The 20,844-nt window shown below is 44.5% G+C and overlaps 1 protein-coding gene across 5 annotated transcripts in view; it reads left to right on the forward strand.

The window, feature by feature from the left end:
• The first annotated feature begins 2,680 nt into the window (after positions 1-2,680).
• Positions 2,681-20,844, forward strand: part of ATM (ATM serine/threonine kinase) — a 90,289-nt gene continuing 72,125 nt past the window's right edge. For 3 of the 5 annotated variants that reach the window (XM_032972796.2, XM_032972802.2, XM_032972801.2), the window contains exons 1-8: positions 2,681-2,891; positions 6,274-6,374; positions 7,445-7,557; positions 8,126-8,277; positions 9,254-9,418; positions 15,738-15,900; positions 18,066-18,310; positions 20,090-20,271. In XM_032972796.2, coding sequence (XP_032828687.2) covers positions 6,309-6,374; positions 7,445-7,557; positions 8,126-8,277; positions 9,254-9,418; positions 15,738-15,900; positions 18,066-18,310; positions 20,090-20,271 — 1,086 coding nt within the window. In that variant the 5' untranslated portion in view covers positions 2,681-2,891; positions 6,274-6,308. The other 2 variants (XM_032972797.2, XM_032972799.2) reach the window with 2 other exon arrangements.

A 20,844-nucleotide genomic window follows, 5' to 3' on the forward strand; every position in this document is an offset into this window, starting at 1 on the left:
CTTCTCTTCGCAGAGGGCAAGAATCTATGCATGGAACCTTTTTTTTGCACGATGCATTTTCAAATCTTATTTTTAATTCCAAGAAAAATAAATTACACAGATGCCATTACACATAAACCATATGGACACAGTATCAAATTCTGAATACAGTTAACGCATATAATATGCAACCTTTGAATGTTAAACCCCATGTCATGAAAGGGCTAAATTATTCTCGAGCATTGGTTGAATTTGCCCAAAATCTATAAAAAAAATAGTTAACTATGTTAATTATTTAATTGATGGAAAATATATTTAGATGAGGAAAAAAATCCCCAACAGTAATGGACGTTACCCTCTGTACAATTCATGGCTCACAAATATCTGCAGATAAAGAAACTATTAATCAATTGGAAACAACATTGCAAATGTTACGTTTACTATCGTTGATATAATTACAACAGATATCCGATAATTTGAGGTCCCATAATCCACAACTCCCTGTAATTCTCAGAAACGAGGCAGGATTCCGATTAAAACGCTGCCCAAAACCAATTCCATCACTTGCAATTCAGCTGGAGTGTTCTGAAGCACCATCGCAGAACTTAACAGTTGTAAAGGCTAACCGGTGTTACAAAGGCTGATTTGGATCTGGTGAACTCCACATCTAGTTCGACTTTCCAGTACCATACCCCGACAAGAGATCAAAGTGTGCTGAAGAAAGAGGCCCTTGAGGGAGTAGCTCATCTCTCTGTGGAAGGGGTCACAGCAGCTCCGGAGCCGCATGCATCAGTGGCTCTTTAAGAACTGCTTCGTGACGTTATTTATTCAGGACCACCGTCTCATATTCATATGCATTGTGGCTCTTGAAATATTGAGTATTTTGGCCGAATTCGATCAAAATGGCTCTTCTTGTTATTTATGTTGCCGACCTTTGGGATATAGCATTTGCCAACGTGACACATTTCATCCGTATTTACGTTATTGTACACATTATTGTGCATGGCAGCCACGTTTCAAGATTTAAAAAAACATTCAAATGAGCTAACTGTAGGTTGGTTACGCCACCGCCTGACCGGTATTTCACTATGGCAGTGATCAAACAGGATTGGCAACTGTGTGAGGAGGGTGACCTCTGCTGGAATTTTCATAGAGGTGGACACCGCCAAGACGACCTGTTAAAGATGCCAGAAGCTTTGAAGCAAATACTGTATATCGGGTGTGTAGGTAACAGGTCCCTGCAGGGTGGGCTGGTAGGACAAGTCTCTGCGCTGTCTATTGCTGAATTTACACCCAACAGCACGAGATTTCACTTCGTTAAAGTATTGAAAGGGGACGGACGGACACATTGATCTATTGCAGGCTGGTACACTCAGTTTACAACTTCGTTCTTACCAGTATAATATATACCTACACAGGGGTAAATATTTATTGAGGGGGGAGTCGACAATTTTTGGTAACCTTTTAGATCAACCATTTTACCCGCCCCCCACTTTCGATAACTTTTTGGACTTCAATTTTGATTTAAAGCTTTCGTGACTGCAAGGATTCATATTCTTGGTTCTTTCGCTAAAGTCACGTAGAAGGGAAACAATAAAATTATTTTGTTAATGGAGAAATGGACAAACGGCCCACCGGCCTTTCACAATAGCTTAGTATCTGTGTATGTATATGTAAGGTTTTTAAGAGAAGTTTTGAAATATATTTTTCGCCCGGGAAACGCCGGGTACTTCCCGCTGGTATTATTATTATTATAAATATAATTTACGTGCTCTGATAGATGGTCGCCTATTAAACGTTCCTTTTAAGGCTACATGATAATGATTGAGGAGGAATATATGGCATATCTATTGCTGTTATTTTTTTATTTTAAAAATATATAAGGGTATACAGTATATTAATTTATGTGATCAATAATTGAGGATATATTAAATACAATATTTTTTATTTTATTTTTGAACATACAGTACAGTATATAAAATCATCTACTGAGCTTTATAGCACATCGGATTCCTCATGCAGTCTAAATACACATTCTGAGTCAAACGTAGCAACAATTATTACCCCGTACATGTTGTCGATAATTGAGCATATACTGAACGAGTTTAGTAAACATCTTGCTGATCTTTGAACATACAGACAAAATATTAAACAAAATCACACGCAGCAACACACATGGCCATGTTACGTGTGTGTTGCTGTTACATGTGTGTTGTTACGTGTGTTGCTGTTACATGTGTGTTGCACAATGTGTGTTGTTGTTATGTTGCTGTTACATGTGTGTGTTGTTACATGTGTGTTGCACAATGTGTGTGTTGTTATGTGTTGCTGTTACATGTGTGTGTTGTTACATGTGTGTTGCACAATGTGTGTGTTGTTGTTATGTGTTGCTGTTACATGTGTGTGCTGTTACATGTGTGTTGTTACGTGTGTTGCTGTTACATGTGTGTTGCACAATGTGTGTTGCACAATGTGTGTTGTTATGTGTTGCTGTTACATGTGTGCGTTGTTACATGTGTGTTGCACAATGTGTGTGTTGTTATGTTGCTGTTACATGTGTGTGTTGTTACATGTGTGTTGCACAATGTGTGTGTTGTTATGTTGCTGTTACATGTGTGTGTTGTTACATGTGTGTTGCACAATGTGTGTTGTTATTATGTTGCTGTTACATGTGTGTGTTGTTACATGTGTGTTGCACAATGTGTGTTGTTATTATGTTGCTGTTACATGTGTGTGTTGTTACATGTGTGTTGCACAATGTGTGTGTTATGTGTTGCTGTGACGTTGTGGGCGTTGCCGTTCCGTGAGGGAAGCCCGCACTGACGTCATCACTGCGCGTGCCACGAATCGAGGCCCCCCCCCCTCCTCCCTCAAGAGTCGAGGCCTCGTCCCGTGCCACACGCGTACCTCTGGTAAAGTCTAACAAACACTTCTCTTGAATTTGGAGCTTTCGTGACTGCAGGAATTATTCTTTGTTTTTTTTCCGGTAAAGTCATTATTTCTACGTGACTTTTGACGCCTTAATGATTGACGCGTAAGTTGGTTGGTTGTCATTCATTTTGTTGAGTGCTTGCAGCGTGTGAAGAGAGCATTGTTGACGTTAAGATTGTGCGCGTTGCAAAGTTTCGCTCTCTTAATGAGTGACGGGCACGGTGATGGTGATCGTGAGCCAGTATCGATCGCCTTTTTGTAACGAGGTGAGCTGCAGTGATGGTGCGTTGACATTTGAGAGCTTCGTCGTAATAAAGTTACAATGGGGCCAAATAAACAGAGAACAGGATGGGCCCTAATACTGATCCCTGAGGGACACCGTGAGGAACTAAGTTGTGGATTTACTTGGAATGGCACCTTCTACAAACAAAATGAGGGTACCCCCATGGGATCTCCCTTATCACCAGTGATAGCCAATGTTTTCATGGAGAAATTTGAATCAGACGCCATCCAGACTTCCACCCTCAGACCTTCCCTGTGGAAGAGATATGTAGACGACACTTTCGTCATTTGGCCACATGGCCTCCCAGCTTTGAACCTTTTCCTACACCACATCAATTCCAGACATCCCGCCATCAAATTCACCATGGAAGTGGAGAAAGATGGCAAGCTGCCATTCTTGGATGTTCTGTTTGAGAGGAGACCTGATGGCTCATTGGGACATTCTGTCTACAGGAAACCCACCCACACAGATTCCTACTTGAAACCTGATTTCCCACCACCACCCAGCTCAAAATAATTATCTCATCAAAACGTTATACCACAGGGCTCATTACATTTCGGACCAACACCACCTGACCAGTGGATTAAAACATGTACACCTGGCCCTCAAGAGAAACGGATACTCTGACCGTACCATCCGCCAAGCTGTTTCTCCCTCCATACAGAAACAACCTCTTGATACTCCGGTCAAAACCATCACACTACCATATATAGCAGGCGTTACTAAAAAGATCTCCAAAATTCTAAACAAACAAGATCCTGGTCCGGTTCAATACAGTACACAAAATTCGTGATCTGATCCCATCCGTGAAGGATGTCATTCCTGACTTACAGTACCCTGGGGTTTACAAATTGAGCTGCACTTGTGGTGATTGCTATATCGGGGAGACGAAGCAACATGTCTCTGACCGAATTCGCGAGCACAAATCAGATTTGAAACACGGCAGAACGAATTCTTCTGCCGTAGCTGATCACTGTTACAACGCTGTGGGTGATGACGATATAGTGTTCTCCGATACCAAGGTTCTTTGCAAACCCACGGGTTATCATCAGAGATTTATCCACGAGGCAATTCAGATTTACAAACACAATTTCAACCGAGAAGATGGTTTCAAATTAAGCAATCATTGGAAAGATGTTCTAAATCATACCAAACATTAAACTAATTTTCAATGGTACAGTATATCCAAGTAGTGATATACCAAACTTTCACAGCAGCTTATTTCCCTTCAAAACAACGTTTGTAATCTCCCCTCCCCGTGCCGGTCCGTTACGTTGCTGTACGGTCATTTCCTCTCACCATCATTTGTAAACTCCCCTCCCCCCGTGTTGTTACTCTATGAGCATTTTATGCTAATTCCTTTGTCAAAGCGTTTTGTTTCCTCCCACACAGCTTAAAGGACGCGGCCTGGCTTGACTTTCTTCATTCCAACGCTGTCCTCGTGACAATACGGTCCCGTCACCTGATGAAGGCCACTTTTGTTGTGGCGGAAACGTCGTGATTTTTGTTGTTTTATTTTTTACCTACGTGACTTTACCGAATAGAACCAAAGAGTATGGATTTATAGGTGCCCATTTTCACAAATTGCATGCGGTTTGAAAGATAGAAGTTGAACCATTTCAACGTTGTGCCTGAGATCCCCATCAAGACTTCCAATCGGTTGAGTAAGATATTGTGATCAATTATGTCGAAGGCTGCGCTTAGGTCAAGAAGGAGGAGAGCACTTGGAGAACCTTTATCAGCAGCAATTAGGAGATCATTAATTATTCTTACTAAGGCTGTTTCAGTGCTATTGTGGTTGTATAGGCGACCTACCTTGTATGCCAGATTTCCTTAGGCGGCTGTGGAACTGCTTAGTGAGCAGCAGAAGAGCAGTGCAGATACATCCATTGTTGTACCGTACTGTGCTTTCATGTCTATGTTCCCCGCTTTCACCAAAATGCACTGACCGGCGTGGTGAAGTATGGGACGATAACTCCCACCTCCCCGCACAGCGTGGGGAGGTCCCCTTCCAGTCGTGGAAATACTGTACAAAAGGGCTCTACATGTGCAACTAAGTCATCTACCCATATAAGAGTTTATCCAGATGCTTTGCATGTTCGTTGCTGTTTTAATAAAAATAAATGTAAAGCAGCTTTGTACAGGTTTGCATCAGCACGTTAAAATCTCTTCATTCGCGTATTTTTCTTTCATGAAATTCGATTATTCGCAATTTTAGAATTTGAATATCTTTTCAAGTTTCACGCCTCTTTTCTCCTCGACTATTCGCAATGTGGCATTATGTCAGAGGACTGCGTGTAACGCGCACTCGACGCGCTCACGCACAGCGCAAATGTGCGCACACATTATTGCCATGTGCATATAGTCGTCCACTTGTTGAGGACGTGTCATAGGGACGCTTAGATCAGTGTTCTGAACTAATTGTCAGAGGGGGGCCGCTTTCACCGATAATACATCAGTGTGAGGGCCACCATACCGCCTGCAAGGGGTGTTTTCACATTTATGTATTGTCGGGGGCCAAACGTCAGAGGCCGCACTAAAGGCCACCAGCGGCCACCAGTGGCCCGCAGGCCTTGCAATGAAGAACACTGGCTTAGGTGATGCATGCGATCATGTAAAACATACCCGACACGCTCACGCACAATGCAAATGTGCATCCTCCGTATTTGCCACATTTAGAAGCTTGAAGTTAAACGTAGGCTTTCGTGACCAATATTATTCATAATAAAGTTTTTTGGTTTAGGTCACATAAATATAAAAGTGTCGCCAGAATTGTCAGATTTGTCAATTCTGGCAAATCGCTTGATGAAGCTGGTTGTATTCACCAGCAAAACGTAGCCAAATTTTAAATTTTGTGGATTTTCTCTGTATTACACCGGTGTTCTGAAGTTTCAACTAATTGGCACGTTTTGTTTACGTGACAAACCTTACTAATTCGCTGTGTTGGGTGCTGGTGGGTTTACGACACATTTATATTTTTGCGATCTAACCCAAAACATTTATTATGAATTTAGAAGCGTGTTCACGATATATATAAAAAGTTATTATAATGACGACTGCCTGTTCTTGTTTCTTGTAAGCGTGGAGGTGATCACGTAAAGAGTCACATGTCAGCATGGCCGTTCGTGATCTCCAACAGTGCTGCCAGCGTTTGGATGGAGAGAAAGTGACAGAACGCAAGGCATGCCACCGCAGCCCACCTCTTTCACCTAACCCAGGAATCGGAAATCTGCAGCTCCAGAGCCGCATGCGGCTCTTTAAGGACTGCCTCATGACGTTATCTATTAAGGACCACTGTCTCTTATTCACATGCATTACAGCTCTTGAAATGTTGAGGGTTTTTTTTACCAAATTTGAAAAAATGCCTTCTGTTGTTTTGGTTGCCGACCCCTGTCGTAACGTGATGCTCTCGCATGGCCATTAATTTCCTTCGCCCAGATTAGACAGAGCCGAAAGCCATAGAACACAATTTGTGTTTTGGCATGCGTTGGTTATGATAAAAAATTGGTGAAAATGTGCCAATTCGTTACCAACAATGTGTATAATTGTAAAGTTGATATATATTTTCTCTGTATTGTGTAGATTTCATTAGTAAAAGGTAAAGGTGCAGCCCTGCAATTGTTTGCTCTTACCCCTGCTGGCGGCAGGGCCTCCATTAGAGTAAACTCTATAGATCCCTTCTAGAATCTAGAGGGTATTTACCCGACTTTTCCATGCTGGTGAGGTATCTTGGATGAGGTAGGAGTACCCACATTTTACCCCACTTATATGGTGGGTGGAAAGTACTTACTAATGAGTACTAATAGGTCAAGGGTTTCTGGCCATATCACCTAAAATGGGCCTAATTTTATCAGATCTTGGAAGCTAAGGAGAGTTGAGCCTGGATAATGCTTGGATAGCAGGTTATTATAGGCTGTGGGGCTAGGAGGTAGAGAGCAGAGCCAGTGCAGGAATATCCATTGTTGTGCTGTATGTAGTTGTATGCTCCACATCTTTGCTCCTCCGCTTCAACCTGCACTGACCATCCTGTTGAAATATGGTTAAATAACGCTCATGACGCGCATGGCATAGGGAGGCCCTCCTTCAGCAGTTTATTGACAACAGGAATGTACACAGAGGCAGAGCGATTCAACCAATAGAATTTGTTTGCACAGTTCAGTCAAACACTGCAAGCACCCGAAGTTCCACTTGGTCCTGCCAGTTGATGCCACCTGATTGGCCACGTGGCCCTGTGTTGTCTGATGGGAGCAGAAGGAGGCGGAGCGCTTCAGCAGGTTGATCGTGCTCCCTGACGTGATCGTGGAGCTGGACCGGTGCTCAGACTTGCGGCCTCCTCGTGGCCTCACCTGGGATGCTGTCTTCAAGTGAGCACTGCTTTGTCTGTGCTTCCCGTTAAATGGAATGACTTAACCACCACCTGGTTGTAATGCGTCAACAACGTATTGCAATTATTGTGTTCCGTGTACGTCACCATCCAGCAATTAAGGCGAGTACATCATTGTGACCCTTAATGTTAATGCCACTATCACACTTGCTTTTTGTAGAATTCTCATCTGTAGTACAGTTAACACCCAACCTCCTACGTCTGCTCTTACAGTCTCAACAAAGTAATCTGGCTCATGAGGACGATGAAAATGACAATAATTGTGTTATATCAATGGTTTCATGATGACATGGACAGTGTTTATCATGAGACCATAAATTCCTAAAGCAGAGGAGGGGAACAGACAGGCTGGATATTACTAATGAATGGCATGTATGTTAGTTGTTGATCCATCAAAAGCTTTTGAAAATTCTATCTGGCCCTTAGAAAAAGATTCCACACCCCTGTGTTAAAGCCTGCGACCCTGTTAATACGCTTCACAGTTGTACAAAACACAAACACGCGGATATCTTAAGACAGAGATAACGGTGGCCGCTTGCGTGCGTCAGATTTGTGCAGCGTTACATGCAGCGGGAGACTGATGCTCTACAGGCAGCGGCCTCCACTGCCTCCACCTCCACCACTGCACGCAGCAACCGCCAGACACGGAGCCGCGAAGTCGCCACGCTCTGCAAGCGCTTTGTGCGCATCGCCAACCGACGTGCGTGCACACACGCCTAGAGCCAATCCGCATACTTGTCTGTATACACTCTTGCTGTCAGTGCACTGCTGGATGAGGGCCTCTCCATGCAGTACGGATTTGTGGGGGTTATTTTATCATACTTCACGCTCGTCAGTGAATGCATGTTATGTAAGTTGAACGTTTTTCACACCGTACGTAGCCAACCGTGCTAATTGGAGGTGCAGATTGGTAAAGGTAAGGAGTTTAGATGTGGAAGCATAGACTCAAAGTGCAAAAATTATTTGTTCCTCTGCCTTCTGCTAACGACCATATAGTATTGTCCTGCAGTTGCCTGGGGCAAACTGGTGTCCACGGTAGTCACCCATCCAATAATCATCCAGGCTCAACTTTGCTTAGCTTGCAAAATCTGGCATATTTTGGTGTATTCTGGGTGATTGGTGATGAGTCATGATTTTTTTTACTGAACTTCTGGTCATCTTAATTGTGCTATTGCCCAAGTCATCTCTCAAGGTAAATCAACATCCATCTTAATATTATTGTGTTGCCTAGGTGGCATATGTCAGATGTGTAAATACTAATCAAATTCAAAGTGTACTTTGCTGCTCATGTGTGCAATATATTGGTGTTCATTCCTGTTAAGGACCAACATAAAGGGCCTGGGTGTTTATTTACATCACAAAATATAGCTGCAGATCTGGGAATGTGTCCTCAAGACCCACTTTTGGTCAAACGAGTGGGGAACCTGGAGAAAAGTAGGAACAAAAGCCAAGGCGTTAGAGGGAGTCAGAACACAGTCGACAATAGCTTATTTTATCTCCTGCTGCTGCCCTGACAAATGGTAAACCTGTAAGTAATGTAGTATGTCTGGGTAGTAGATTAACACTAATATAATTTAAGAATGATGTTGAATGTTGTCATTTGTATTGGTGAGTGTCGTTTTGGTTGAAGCACTTAATTAAAATAATAAAATTGCAAGGTCAAATCCCTCTGCCAGGTGGCACGCGACTCAAGTGCTCAGAGCTGGTGCGCCACGTCCTCGAAACCCTGAGCAACAAGTTCGCTCGGATGCAGTTTGGCTCCGAGTACATCATGCTGCTCATACGCGACGTTCTCTCCGTGCGACGCTACTGGTGTGAAATCCCTGCGTCCACCTGGGCAGGTACGACACAATCGGAAGTGGCAGTGAGGAAAGGGGCTGCTTTCACATTGCAGATGCGCAGCGCCTTCCCCATGACAAGATCACCCGAAACGCGCCCAATCTTGTCATATCTTTGGAAGCTAAGCAAGTCCAGCCTCCATACCGCTTTGATCGGCTACCAACATGTCATAGGGACTCCACGGTGACGAGATGTTAACTACCTCGCCTGGTATACGGACGGGCGTGGGTTCCATCCCGACCCTGACGCCTGCTGTATATTTGGAGTTTGCATGTTCTCCCCGTGGTCGCTTGGATTTTTCTCTGGATCCTCCGGTTTTTGCCTCAACATTTCGAAACGTTTTGATTTAAAGCTTTCGTGACTGCAGTAATTCATATTCTTAGTTTTTTCGGTAAAGTCACGTTGAAGAGAAACAACAAAATAACAAAATATATATAAAACAATAAAAAATTCTCACGACGTTTCGACCATAACTCAAACGGTCATCATCAGGTGTGTCGGTTTGCATAAATTTATTTTGAAAACGGCATATTTATTTATATATATAAAAATAACGTTTGCGTCACGCGCAACGATTGGCTGTTTGCCAGGACTAGTCCATCTATTTTTTGAAAAGAGGAGGGGGGAGACGAAATTTGTTTTTATGTATGCTGTCTGAAAGCCACTGTAAGCGTGAACAATCAATCAAGAACTGAAATGATTTATCAAATCTTTCCAATGATTGCTAAGATAGAATCCATCTTCTCGGTTGAAATTGTCTCTGTGTTTGTATATGTGGATAGCCTCATGAACGAATCTCTCATGAAAGCCAGATGGCTTACAAAGAACCTCCGTCTTGGAAAAGTCAATGGCATGTGAGCCTACTGAATTAGAACAATGATCTGCTACGGCCGAGGTGTTGGTCCTACCGTGTTTAAGGTCTGCTTTATGTTCACGAATGCGGTCCGAGATATGGCGTTTGGTTTCTCCAATGTAACTACTACCACAGAGGCAACTTAGTTTGTAGACACCAGGGTATTGTATGTCCGGAATCACATCTTTTACAGACGGAACCAGATCACGGATTTTATGTAATGTGTTGAAACGGACCTGGATCTTGTGTTTATTCAAGATTTTGGAGATCTTTTTTGTGATCCCAGCAATGTAGGGTAAAGTGATGGTTTTGAAAGGCTCCTCAAGAGGGTTCTTCTTCATGGTTTGAGTGATAGCTTTGCGGATTGTATAGTCGGAGTAACCATTAGCCCTAAGAGCTTGGTGTACGTGCTTGAGTTCACTGCTTATGTGTTCCTGGTCGGATATGCATTGGGCTCTATGATACAGAGTCTTGATGAGAGAATTCTTCTGTGATGGATGGTGGTGGGAATCCGGTTTCAGATAAGCATCCGTATGGGTAGCTTTCCTGTAGACAGAGTGGCTCATTGAACCATCAGGTCTCTTTTTTTAATTAGGACATCCAAAAAAGGTATCTTGCCATCTATTTCGATTTCCATGGTAAATCTGATGGCTGGGTGTATGGAATTGATGTGGTCGAAGAATTGGTCTAGAGCAGGCCGGCCATGTGGCCAGATGACAAAAGTGTCATCCACGTACCTCTTCCATAAGGTTGGGCGCAGAGTGGCAGTCTGGATGGCGTCAGTCTCAAATTTCTCCATGAAAATGTTAGCTATAACTGGAGAAAGGGGGGAGCCCATTGGGGTGCCCTCAGTTTGTTTGTAGAAAGTTCCATTCCAAGTGAAGTATGTATTGGTTAAACAGTGTCTCACCAGGGGGGGTACCTCAGTGTTTAGTCCTTGATGAACCAAGTCTTCAATGATTGCAATGGTGTCAGGTACAGGAACCTTGGTGAATAAGGAAACTACATCAAAACTGACAAGCAGGTCGTCTGGGGACAGGGAAATACCCTTGATTGTTGATACCAGGTGAGTAGAATTTTGTACCGCAGAGGTGGTCTTTCCAGTGAAAGGACGCAGGATTTCAGACAAAAAACGAGCTAGTTTGTAGGTGGGGGAGCTGATAGTAGAAACTATGGGACGAAGAGGTGTATCAACTTTATGTATTTTTGGTAAGCCGTATAATCTTGGTGGCCTGGCAGCAGAAGGTTTCAACGAAAACTGTTTAGATTGATCAATTAATGCGGTTGAATCAGAAATTATTTTGTTGGTTTGTGTGACGAGGCTGTTGGTGGGATCTCTTTTTATTTTTGTATAACTACCATCGTCGAGTAATTCTTTAATTTTGTTGTTGTATTCTATTTTATCCATGATAACAGTAGCATTGCCTTTGTCAGCTGAGAGAACTACAATATCATTCCTCTTTTTTAATTTATATAATTCAAAACGCTCATCTTTGCTGAGGTTGCTAGCTGGCATCTTAGCGTTTTTGAGGGTTGCAGCGATTTCAGATCTTGCTACGTCTGCAGCGATGTGACCCAGGCCCCTGAGAGCAACGTCTACTTGGGCAATTATATCATTAACTGGTATGTGTTTAGGTGTGACTGCAAAGTTTAGACCTTTAGCTAAAACGGATTTCAGACCATCGGAAATAGAACTGTTACTGCGATTAATTACGACTTTATTAACGTCTAACTTTTTGGTGTGTGGGTCCGGTCTTTTGTTTAAGAGGAGGTTAAATTTGGAAATCAGGTTTTCCTTACATTTGGTCGACATAGTAGCAGCTGAAGAGGCAGTCATATTGTCTACATGTTCCCAATCCGATGTGGACATTATTGCCGTCAATGATAAGTGTGATTTGTAGAGTGTCTTGTCTAACTGATCTAGTTCTGTGCGTATAAGTCTGATTTTTTCTGAGATAAGAGCTAAGCTAGTTTTGAAAAGAATTCGTTTCGCATTAGAAGAAGTTACAGTAGCAGAGGTGAGTGTAAATGCGATTGGTATTACCCCAGAGTCGCGGCATCTCTTCAGGAAGGTGAGAGACTCGATCAGCTGAGCTTTCTTATCCCGGAGTTTGTTGAAGGATCTTAAAGTTATGTGAAAACCCTCCCCGTAGAGGCGATTAAATTTTGATTTAAAGCTTTCGTGACTGCAGTAATTCATATTCTTAGTTTTTTCGGTAAAGTCACGTTGAAGAGAAACAACAAAATAACAAAATATATATAAAACAATAAAAAATTCTCACGACGTTTCGACCATAACTCAAACGGTCATCATCAGGTGTGTCGGTTTGCATAAATTTATTTTGAAAACGGCATATTTATATATATAAAAATAACGTTTGCGTCACGCGCAACGATTGGCTGTTTGCCAGGACTAGTCCATCTATTTTTTGAAAAGAGGAGGGGGGAGACGAAATTTGTTTTTATGTATGCTGTCTGAAAGCCACTGTAAGCGTGAACAATCAATCAAGAACTGAAATGATTTATCAAATCTTTCCAATGATTGCTAAGATAGAATCCATCTTCTCGGTTGAAATTGTCTCTGTGTTTGTATATGTGGATAGCCTCATGAACGAATCTCTCATGAAAGCCAGATGGCTTACAAAGAACCTCCGTCTTGGAAAAGTCAATGGCATGTGAGCCTACTGAATTAGAACAATGATCTGCTACGGCCGAGGTGTTGGTCCTACCGTGTTTAAGGTCTGCTTTATGTTCACGAATGCGGTCCGAGATATGGCGTTTGGTTTCTCCAATGTAACTACTACCACAGAGGCAACTTAGTTTGTAGACACCAGGGTATTGTATGTCCGGAATCACATCTTTTACAGACGGAACCAGATCACGGATTTTATGTAATGTGTTGAAACGGACCTGGATCTTGTGTTTATTCAAGATTTTGGAGATCTTTTTTGTGATCCCAGCAATGTAGGGTAAAGTGATGGTTTTGAAAGGCTCCTCAAGAGGGTTCTTCTTCATGGTTTGAGTGATAGCTTTGCGGATTGTATAGTCGGAGTAACCATTAGCCCTAAGAGCTTGGTGTACGTGCTTGAGTTCACTGCTTATGTGTTCCTGGTCGGATATGCATTGGGCTCTATGATACAGAGTCTTGATGAGAGAATTCTTCTGTGATGGATGGTGGTGGGAATCCGGTTTCAGATAAGCATCCGTATGGGTAGCTTTCCTGTAGACAGAGTGGCTCATTGAACCATCAGGTCTCTTTTTTTAATTAGGACATCCAAAAAAGGTATCTTGCCATCTATTTCGATTTCCATGGTAAATCTGATGGCTGGGTGTATGGAATTGATGTGGTCGAAGAATTGGTCTAGAGCAGGCCGGCCATGTGGCCAGATGACAAAAGTGTCATCCACGTACCTCTTCCATAAGGTTGGGCGCAGAGTGGCAGTCTGGATGGCGTCAGTCTCAAATTTCTCCATGAAAATGTTAGCTATAACTGGAGAAAGGGGGGAGCCCATTGGGGTGCCCTCAGTTTGTTTGTAGAAAGTTCCATTCCAAGTGAAGTATGTATTGGTTAAACAGTGTCTCACCAGGGGGGGTACCTCAGTGTTTAGTCCTTGATGAACCAAGTCTTCAATGATTGCAATGGTGTCAGGTACAGGAACCTTGGTGAATAAGGAAACTACATCAAAACTGACAAGCAGGTCGTCTGGGGACAGGGAAATACCCTTGATTGTTGATACCAGGTGAGTAGAATTTTGTACCGCAGAGGTGGTCTTTCCAGTGAAAGGACGCAGGATTTCAGACAAAAAACGAGCTAGTTTGTAGGTGGGGGAGCTGATAGTAGAAACTATGGGACGAAGAGGTGTATCAACTTTATGTATTTTTGGTAAGCCGTATAATCTTGGTGGCCTGGCAGCAGAAGGTTTCAACGAAAACTGTTTAGATTGATCAATTAATGCGGTTGAATCAGAAATTATTTTGTTGGTTTGTGTGACGAGGCTGTTGGTGGGATCTCTTTTTATTTTTGTATAACTACCATCGTCGAGTAATTCTTTAATTTTGTTGTTGTATTCTATTTTATCCATGATAACAGTAGCATTGCCTTTGTCAGCTGAGAGAACTACAATATCATTCCTCTTTTTTAATTTATATAATTCAAAACGCTCATCTTTGCTGAGGTTGCTAGCTGGCATCTTAGCGTTTTTGAGGGTTGCAGCGATTTCAGATCTTGCTACGTCTGCAGCGATGTGACCCAGGCCCCTGAGAGCAACGTCTACTTGGGCAATTATATCATTAACTGGTATGTGTTTAGGTGTGACTGCAAAGTTTAGACCTTTAGCTAAAACGGATTTCAGACCATCGGAAATAGAACTGTTACTGCGATTAATTACGACTTTATTAACGTCTAACTTTTTGGTGTGTGGGTCCGGTCTTTTGTTTAAGAGGAGGTTAAATTTGGAAATCAGGTTTTCCGTACATTTGGTCGACATAGTAGCAGCTGAAGAGGCAGTCATATTGTCTACATGTTCCCAATCCGATGTGGACATTATTGCCGTCAATGATAAGTGTGATTTGTAGAGTGTCTTGTCTAACTGATCTAGTTCTGTGCGTATAAGTCTGATTTTTTCTGAGATAAGAGCTAAGCTAGTTTTGAAAAGAATTCGTTTCGCATTAGAAGAAGTTACAGTAGCAGAGGTGAGTGTAAATGCGATTGGTATTACCCCAGAGTCGCGGCATCTCTTCAGGAAGGTGAGAGACTCGATCAGCTGAGCTTTCTTATCCCGGAGTTTGTTGAAGGATCTTAAAGTTATGTGAAAACCCTCCCCGTAGAGGCGATTAAATTTTGATTTAAAGCTTTCGTGACTGCATACATAAAAACAAATTTCGTCTCCCCCCTCCTCTTTTCAAAAAATAGATGGACTAGTCCTGGCAAACAGCCAATCGTTGCGCGTGACGCAAACGTTATTTTTATATATATAAATAAATATGCCGTTTTCAAAATAAATTTATGCAAACCGACACACCTGATGATGACCGTTTGAGTTATGGTCGAAACGTCGTGAGAAATTTTTTATTGTTTTATATATATTTTGTTATTTTGTTGTTTCTCTTCAACGTGACTTTACCGAAAAAACTAAGAATATTTCGAAACGTGTTTAGAGTATTTGGCTGCTATAAATTTCCGCTTAGTAAGTCACTTCGTTGAGCTATCATTTGTTTCCAGGTCGCTTCTGAAAATGAGCTATATAGCTCAGTGGGCCTACCTGGTAAAATAAAAAAAAATAGTTTGGTGGGGTAATTTGTGCACAGCAAAGGGCATAGTGGTAAAATCGATTGTTGTAGTCTACTTCAGCTTGATGAAGTATGGTCAAACAACCCCCACATCCAGTAGATTGACAGTGAGTGGACAGAAAGGCTGTTTCTTGACTGAAAGGTTGTACATGTACTTGTCTCTGTGGATTTGTCACCAGACCTGCAGAAGCTGTGCTGCCGATTGCTGGAGAGCAAAGAAGAACTGGACCGTGCTGTCTTGGCCCTCGCTGTGCGGTTGCTGCTCTCTGCCTGCAGCTTCCAATGCGACACACCCTATCGAGACCTCCCGTGCTTCTCTTTGCGCGCCCTGCATGCCCTGCGGTCAGCATTAAACGCACACACACGCTAATATCACCACATGGATTAACACTACTGTTTAACAGGAAAAGTACACATGAGGTTAAAATTGCAGGCATTTGACCATCAGACGAGAACACAGGTAAAAAACGATGGCCTAGTCCGTGGCATCTCCTCATATAGCCTGCAACCAAATGAGACCTACCACTGTGAAATGACCCACTTTGTACCCTTTAATGCAGCCACTTTAGCCACACTAATTGTGATTCTTCTTTTTTCGTATGGCATTCTACGTGACTTTACCGAAAGAACCAAAGAAGATGGAAGCAACAGTTTGTATATATGTCATAGTTGAATGTTAAGGTTTTTAACCATTCCAAGGCAGCAGTAGTTGCTGTATGGATTGCAGCGATACCGCCAGGGTATGCATGGATGGCGCACTCGTCGATATGTTATCAAATTAAGACTCCAGCATGTATCTGCATCATCTTCCACTCGCACGTTTGTTCAAGGTGGTAATTCTCAAGGCTTGTAGAGCCATAGACGACACCCTTAAGATTGCGATTAAAATCCAACTTTCTCGCTGCACAAAGAAGCAATCTCAGCTGGTGGCTCTGAGCGAGGAGTGAAATTCAACACTCCCATGTTGAAGGCCAGGATGATTATGGCTCATTGGTAATACTGACATTATTATTCTTTCCTCCTCTACCCCCCCCCCCCCCCGCACATCCTATACAAATGTAATGGGCTCAGATAGGCGCACACAACTTCTTGGGAGGCAACACTATTTATTAACACCAACACGTTCCACTTAACATAGGGTGGTAACCACTGACCTGCTCTAACACATACCATCACTCGCAAACACGGACTCTCGGATACACAAGCGTGACCCAGCCAGGTGGGCTACTGGTGGGTCCGCTGGCTGCAGGCTTGACTCTTCTTAGGAGGCGTCTTCAAGATGCATCTTCTTTCTTGACACGAGCAGCCCCGAACCCGGTGGGGAGGCTGCTTATATGGGCCTCGGCGTGTCCGGGCCCTAGCCCGGTCACACCTTCCTTCAAGAACCCTCTCGAAGCTCCTCGGCTGTTCACGTGGCCCCCCAAGGTGCCCCCCGGGCCCCCGGCCCCCACCTTGATCCGGTCACGTGTCCAGCCGGGTTCACTCAGAGTGCCACGGTCTTACACAACCCCCGTGGCCTCACCCATGGTCTCCCGATTTCTGACACGGCCCTGACGTCATTCCCGCCTCCAGACGGGATGACGTCATGTGTGTGTGTAGACCCGTGTGGTAGTGACGCTCCCCCGCAAAGTGACATCACACGTGTGCGTGTGTGTGTGTATCCAGTAGTGACACTGTAAAGTCACTACACAAACATGCTGCGTGTTTGCTTCATCAAACGTTAAGGTCTACAACCAAATCTACCTGAATGCACCCAATCTTTTCACATTTCTGGTTAATACTTGGATAAGAGGCTGCCAGGTCATACCAGGTGTTGGAGGATTAGGCTGCGAGGTGCCCAGGGGATGGCAGTACAGGAATTGAATCTTGATCATATCTCTGGGCTTTGAGGACTACACCTTTCTCTCCATGGATTTTTTCTGGGTACCCGAGTCTCCTCTCACCAAACCCTCAAAAAGGAAATTAGCCAAACTTCCCAATGCAAAACCCTACTGATAGGGAGTGTTGAGATTCAGCGAGGCTCTTTCTGGATAAGGGACATTATTGTAGAAAGCATATCGAAGCAACCTTTGTATTTTAAAGCAAAACATATTAATGTGTTATTTACTTTTTTAAATACTTTATAACTAAGATTGACAGCATTAAGGCAATTGCTCTGTCTATAATATTGGATCTGATTATATCACATTGCAATATTAAGTTGTGTTGATATTAGGGATTCGGCCGATAAAAAATGAAATCGATCAAATTGACCAGATGCTTCCCCAATATTTTGCAATAAAATGAATTATGTCACATGTTGTGCATGTACCTCACCTCCTTTTTCGATAGTGTCATCACACATGACCCCATCTTGTCATGCAGCTTCGAAGGTAACATTTCGACATTATCGGCAATTAAATACTTCCCAGGACAAACACGTCGGGGAAGCATTGCAAAATTCACGCTCGTTCGTGATTTTTCTTCCCTGCTTTAAGTTGCCATCCATGGGTTTCGCACTATCGTAGACACGAGCGCTCACCGGACGTTCTGGAACGCACCGCGACAGCGGTGACCGCCTTCCTGCGTGCCGCCGGCGCCAACGACGGGCAGCGGCGGCTGCTGTGCCGCGTGGGCGAGGAGTCGGGCGCCGCGCTGCTCTACGTGTGGCTCAACATGCGGCCCTGCAGCTCTGCCAAGCGCGTCCTCTGGGAGTTCTTCCTGTTGCAGATGAGCGCCCACCACCCGCGCGGGGCACGCCACGCTCACCACGGTGTGTCCCCATTGGCTTCCCCGGATGTTTCATGAACATATGCATTTTCTTAACACTAGTTTGCAGATAATGAATAGGTGTGCCCATCCCCAAATTGACCAACACAGTCGTAGCAATCCTCGCTGTAATAAGCATTGCAGAGAGTCTTTACAGATTCCATTGGAACCATGTGAATTTAATTTGGTCTTTGTGATGCTGGCGGGTCTGTAGATTTGTAAGGATGTTACTGGGCCTATATTGATCCGATTTGATCTCCGCATGTCCCATTGGTTTTAATTGGTTTGCTTTTAGACACAATGTAAAAAAAAAACACATTGCATGATATATATAAAATTACCAAAAATTTTTATCTTAAAATGCTAACGTACCATATTCTTTGGTTCTTTCGGTAAAGTCACGTAGGTAGAAAAATTCTCGATCACGACGTTTGGATCGCAACACAAGCAATCGTCATCAGGTGGGACAACCATAGCAGTTTTTTTCTGCTATGGTTGTCCCATTGCTTGTGTTGCGATCCAAACGTCGTGATCTATTATTTTTCCGAAAGAATCAAAGAGTATGGATTCCTGCAGTCACGAAAGCTTAAAATCAATACTAACGTACCACTAAAGATCAATGAATGTGTTGAGGAGTAGAGGGATGACGGAATGTCACACTCGCCTCGGGAGGCGTGACGTCATGTCCCCTCGGGGTATTTGAGGGGGGACCCGTGACGTGGTCGGGGTCTTCGCCAGGAGCCGGGTTCGTGAGCGGTAGGGAAGTGGGGACCCAGGGTAGGGGATAAATAGCACCAGGCTAGGGGGGGGCTGCTTTACCCGGCTGGCCGAGTTGGTCAGCGCTGTGGGAAGAGCCCATTAGCCTGGGGGGGCGTAGGGATTCCCAGTACCTTTCCCCCGGGGAGATTTAGCTTATCCAAGTCCTGTGTTAGCCCTTCCCCAAAAGCTAGGCGACAGCCCTTAATAAACTGTTGGCGTCACCGCCGACAACGTCTGCCTTCGTGTCGTCATTTACTCCACAACAAATGTAGTATATATAGCAATTCCTTCATCACCACACCTCAAACGGCACCGGCTTAATCACGCAGATGTTTCATTCAGAGCCGCTGTCCCCACTTCACCCCGCGACACCCAGCTCCACCCTGCTCCACCCCGCTCCACCCTGCTCCACCCCGCTCCACCCCGCTCCACCCCGCTCCACCCCGCTCTCGCTTCGACCCGTTCTACCCAGTTCTGCTTCACCCTGCTCCACCCTGCTCCATCCCAATCTCGCCCTAACCCACTCCAACCTGCTCCACCTCGCTCCACTCCAGCCCGCTCCACCCTGCCCCAACCTGCTATGCCCCGCTTTGCTCCAACCCGCTCCACTCTACCCCGCTCCACCCTACTCCACCCCACTCCACCCTGCTCTAACCCGCTCCACCCCACTCCGCCATGCTCTGCTCCACCCCGCTCTATTCCACCCCGCTCCACAATGCTCTGCTTTACTCCGTACCACTCCACCTCACTCCACTCCAACCTGCTCGACCCCGCTCCACCCCGCCCCGCTCTACTCCACCTCGCTCCGCCCCACCCCGCTCTACCCTGCTCTGCTCCACCCTGCTGCAATCCACCCCGCTCCAACTTGCCCCACCCTGCCCCACCCTGTTCCACCCCGCTCTGCTCCACCCCGCTCCAACCCACCCCGCTCTGCCCCACTCCACCCCACTGCACTCCCCTCCACCCTGATCTGCTGCACCTTGCTCTGCTCCACTCCGCTCTGCCCCGCTCCAACCCACCGTAGGTGCACTTGCGGGCGACATCGCCGCTTGGCATCGCGTGCTGGCCCAGCTGTACGACGCGGTGTGCTCGGAGCTGAAGGAGATGGGAGGTCGCATCCGTTACTCGGGCCCTGGGCGGCCTGCTCGGTCCGCGCCCTCCCTCCCGCCAGCCTTCGCTGATCTTGCCGCTCACGTCTGCCATCAGGTGTCCCCTGCGTTAGCCCACCAGCCACGGGGATTGGTCGGTTCTGTTTGAGGAGGAAAATTCTACCAGAATCTACAGTGAGCAGTATCTTCCATGGGTTGAAATCTTGGCGTAAATCCTATTTTTTTTATACATACGCTTCCTGTTTGTTTTCCTCTTCCGTGGATGTTTAATATCACGGAACTTTTTTTCCCCCAAATTCTCTGAAACATACTATTATCGTCCTTTAGGAAACATTTTCCCGTAAAAAAACTGCCACGGTAACCTTGCTATCATACATATTTTATATCTGGGGATAAAATAATTCAGGAAAATAATCGTTATTCTTTGGGTCTTTCGGTAGAGTCACGTAGATGGTTCAAAGAAAATTATTTAAAAAAACTTCGACGTTTCAATCACAACACAAGGAGGAAAGAGGAAGAAAGCTGCTGAATGCAGACTGTTTTATAGGGTGTAGTCTTAGGGTCATAAACGAAGTGGGCGGGGCTAGTGATGTTAATGTGAGAAATTAGCATGTTAATGTAAGATCGGAGAGCGGCATCCACGATGAGTGCACGGGTGGCTATGTTAATG

The sequence above is a fragment of the Petromyzon marinus genome, chromosome 49 (genome assembly GCF_048934315.1).
Source record: "Petromyzon marinus isolate PM22_M1 ecotype Great Lakes invasive population chromosome 49, UKy_Petmar_22M1.pri1.0, whole genome shotgun sequence".
Lineage (NCBI taxonomy): Eukaryota > Metazoa > Chordata > Hyperoartia > Petromyzontiformes > Petromyzontidae > Petromyzon > Petromyzon marinus.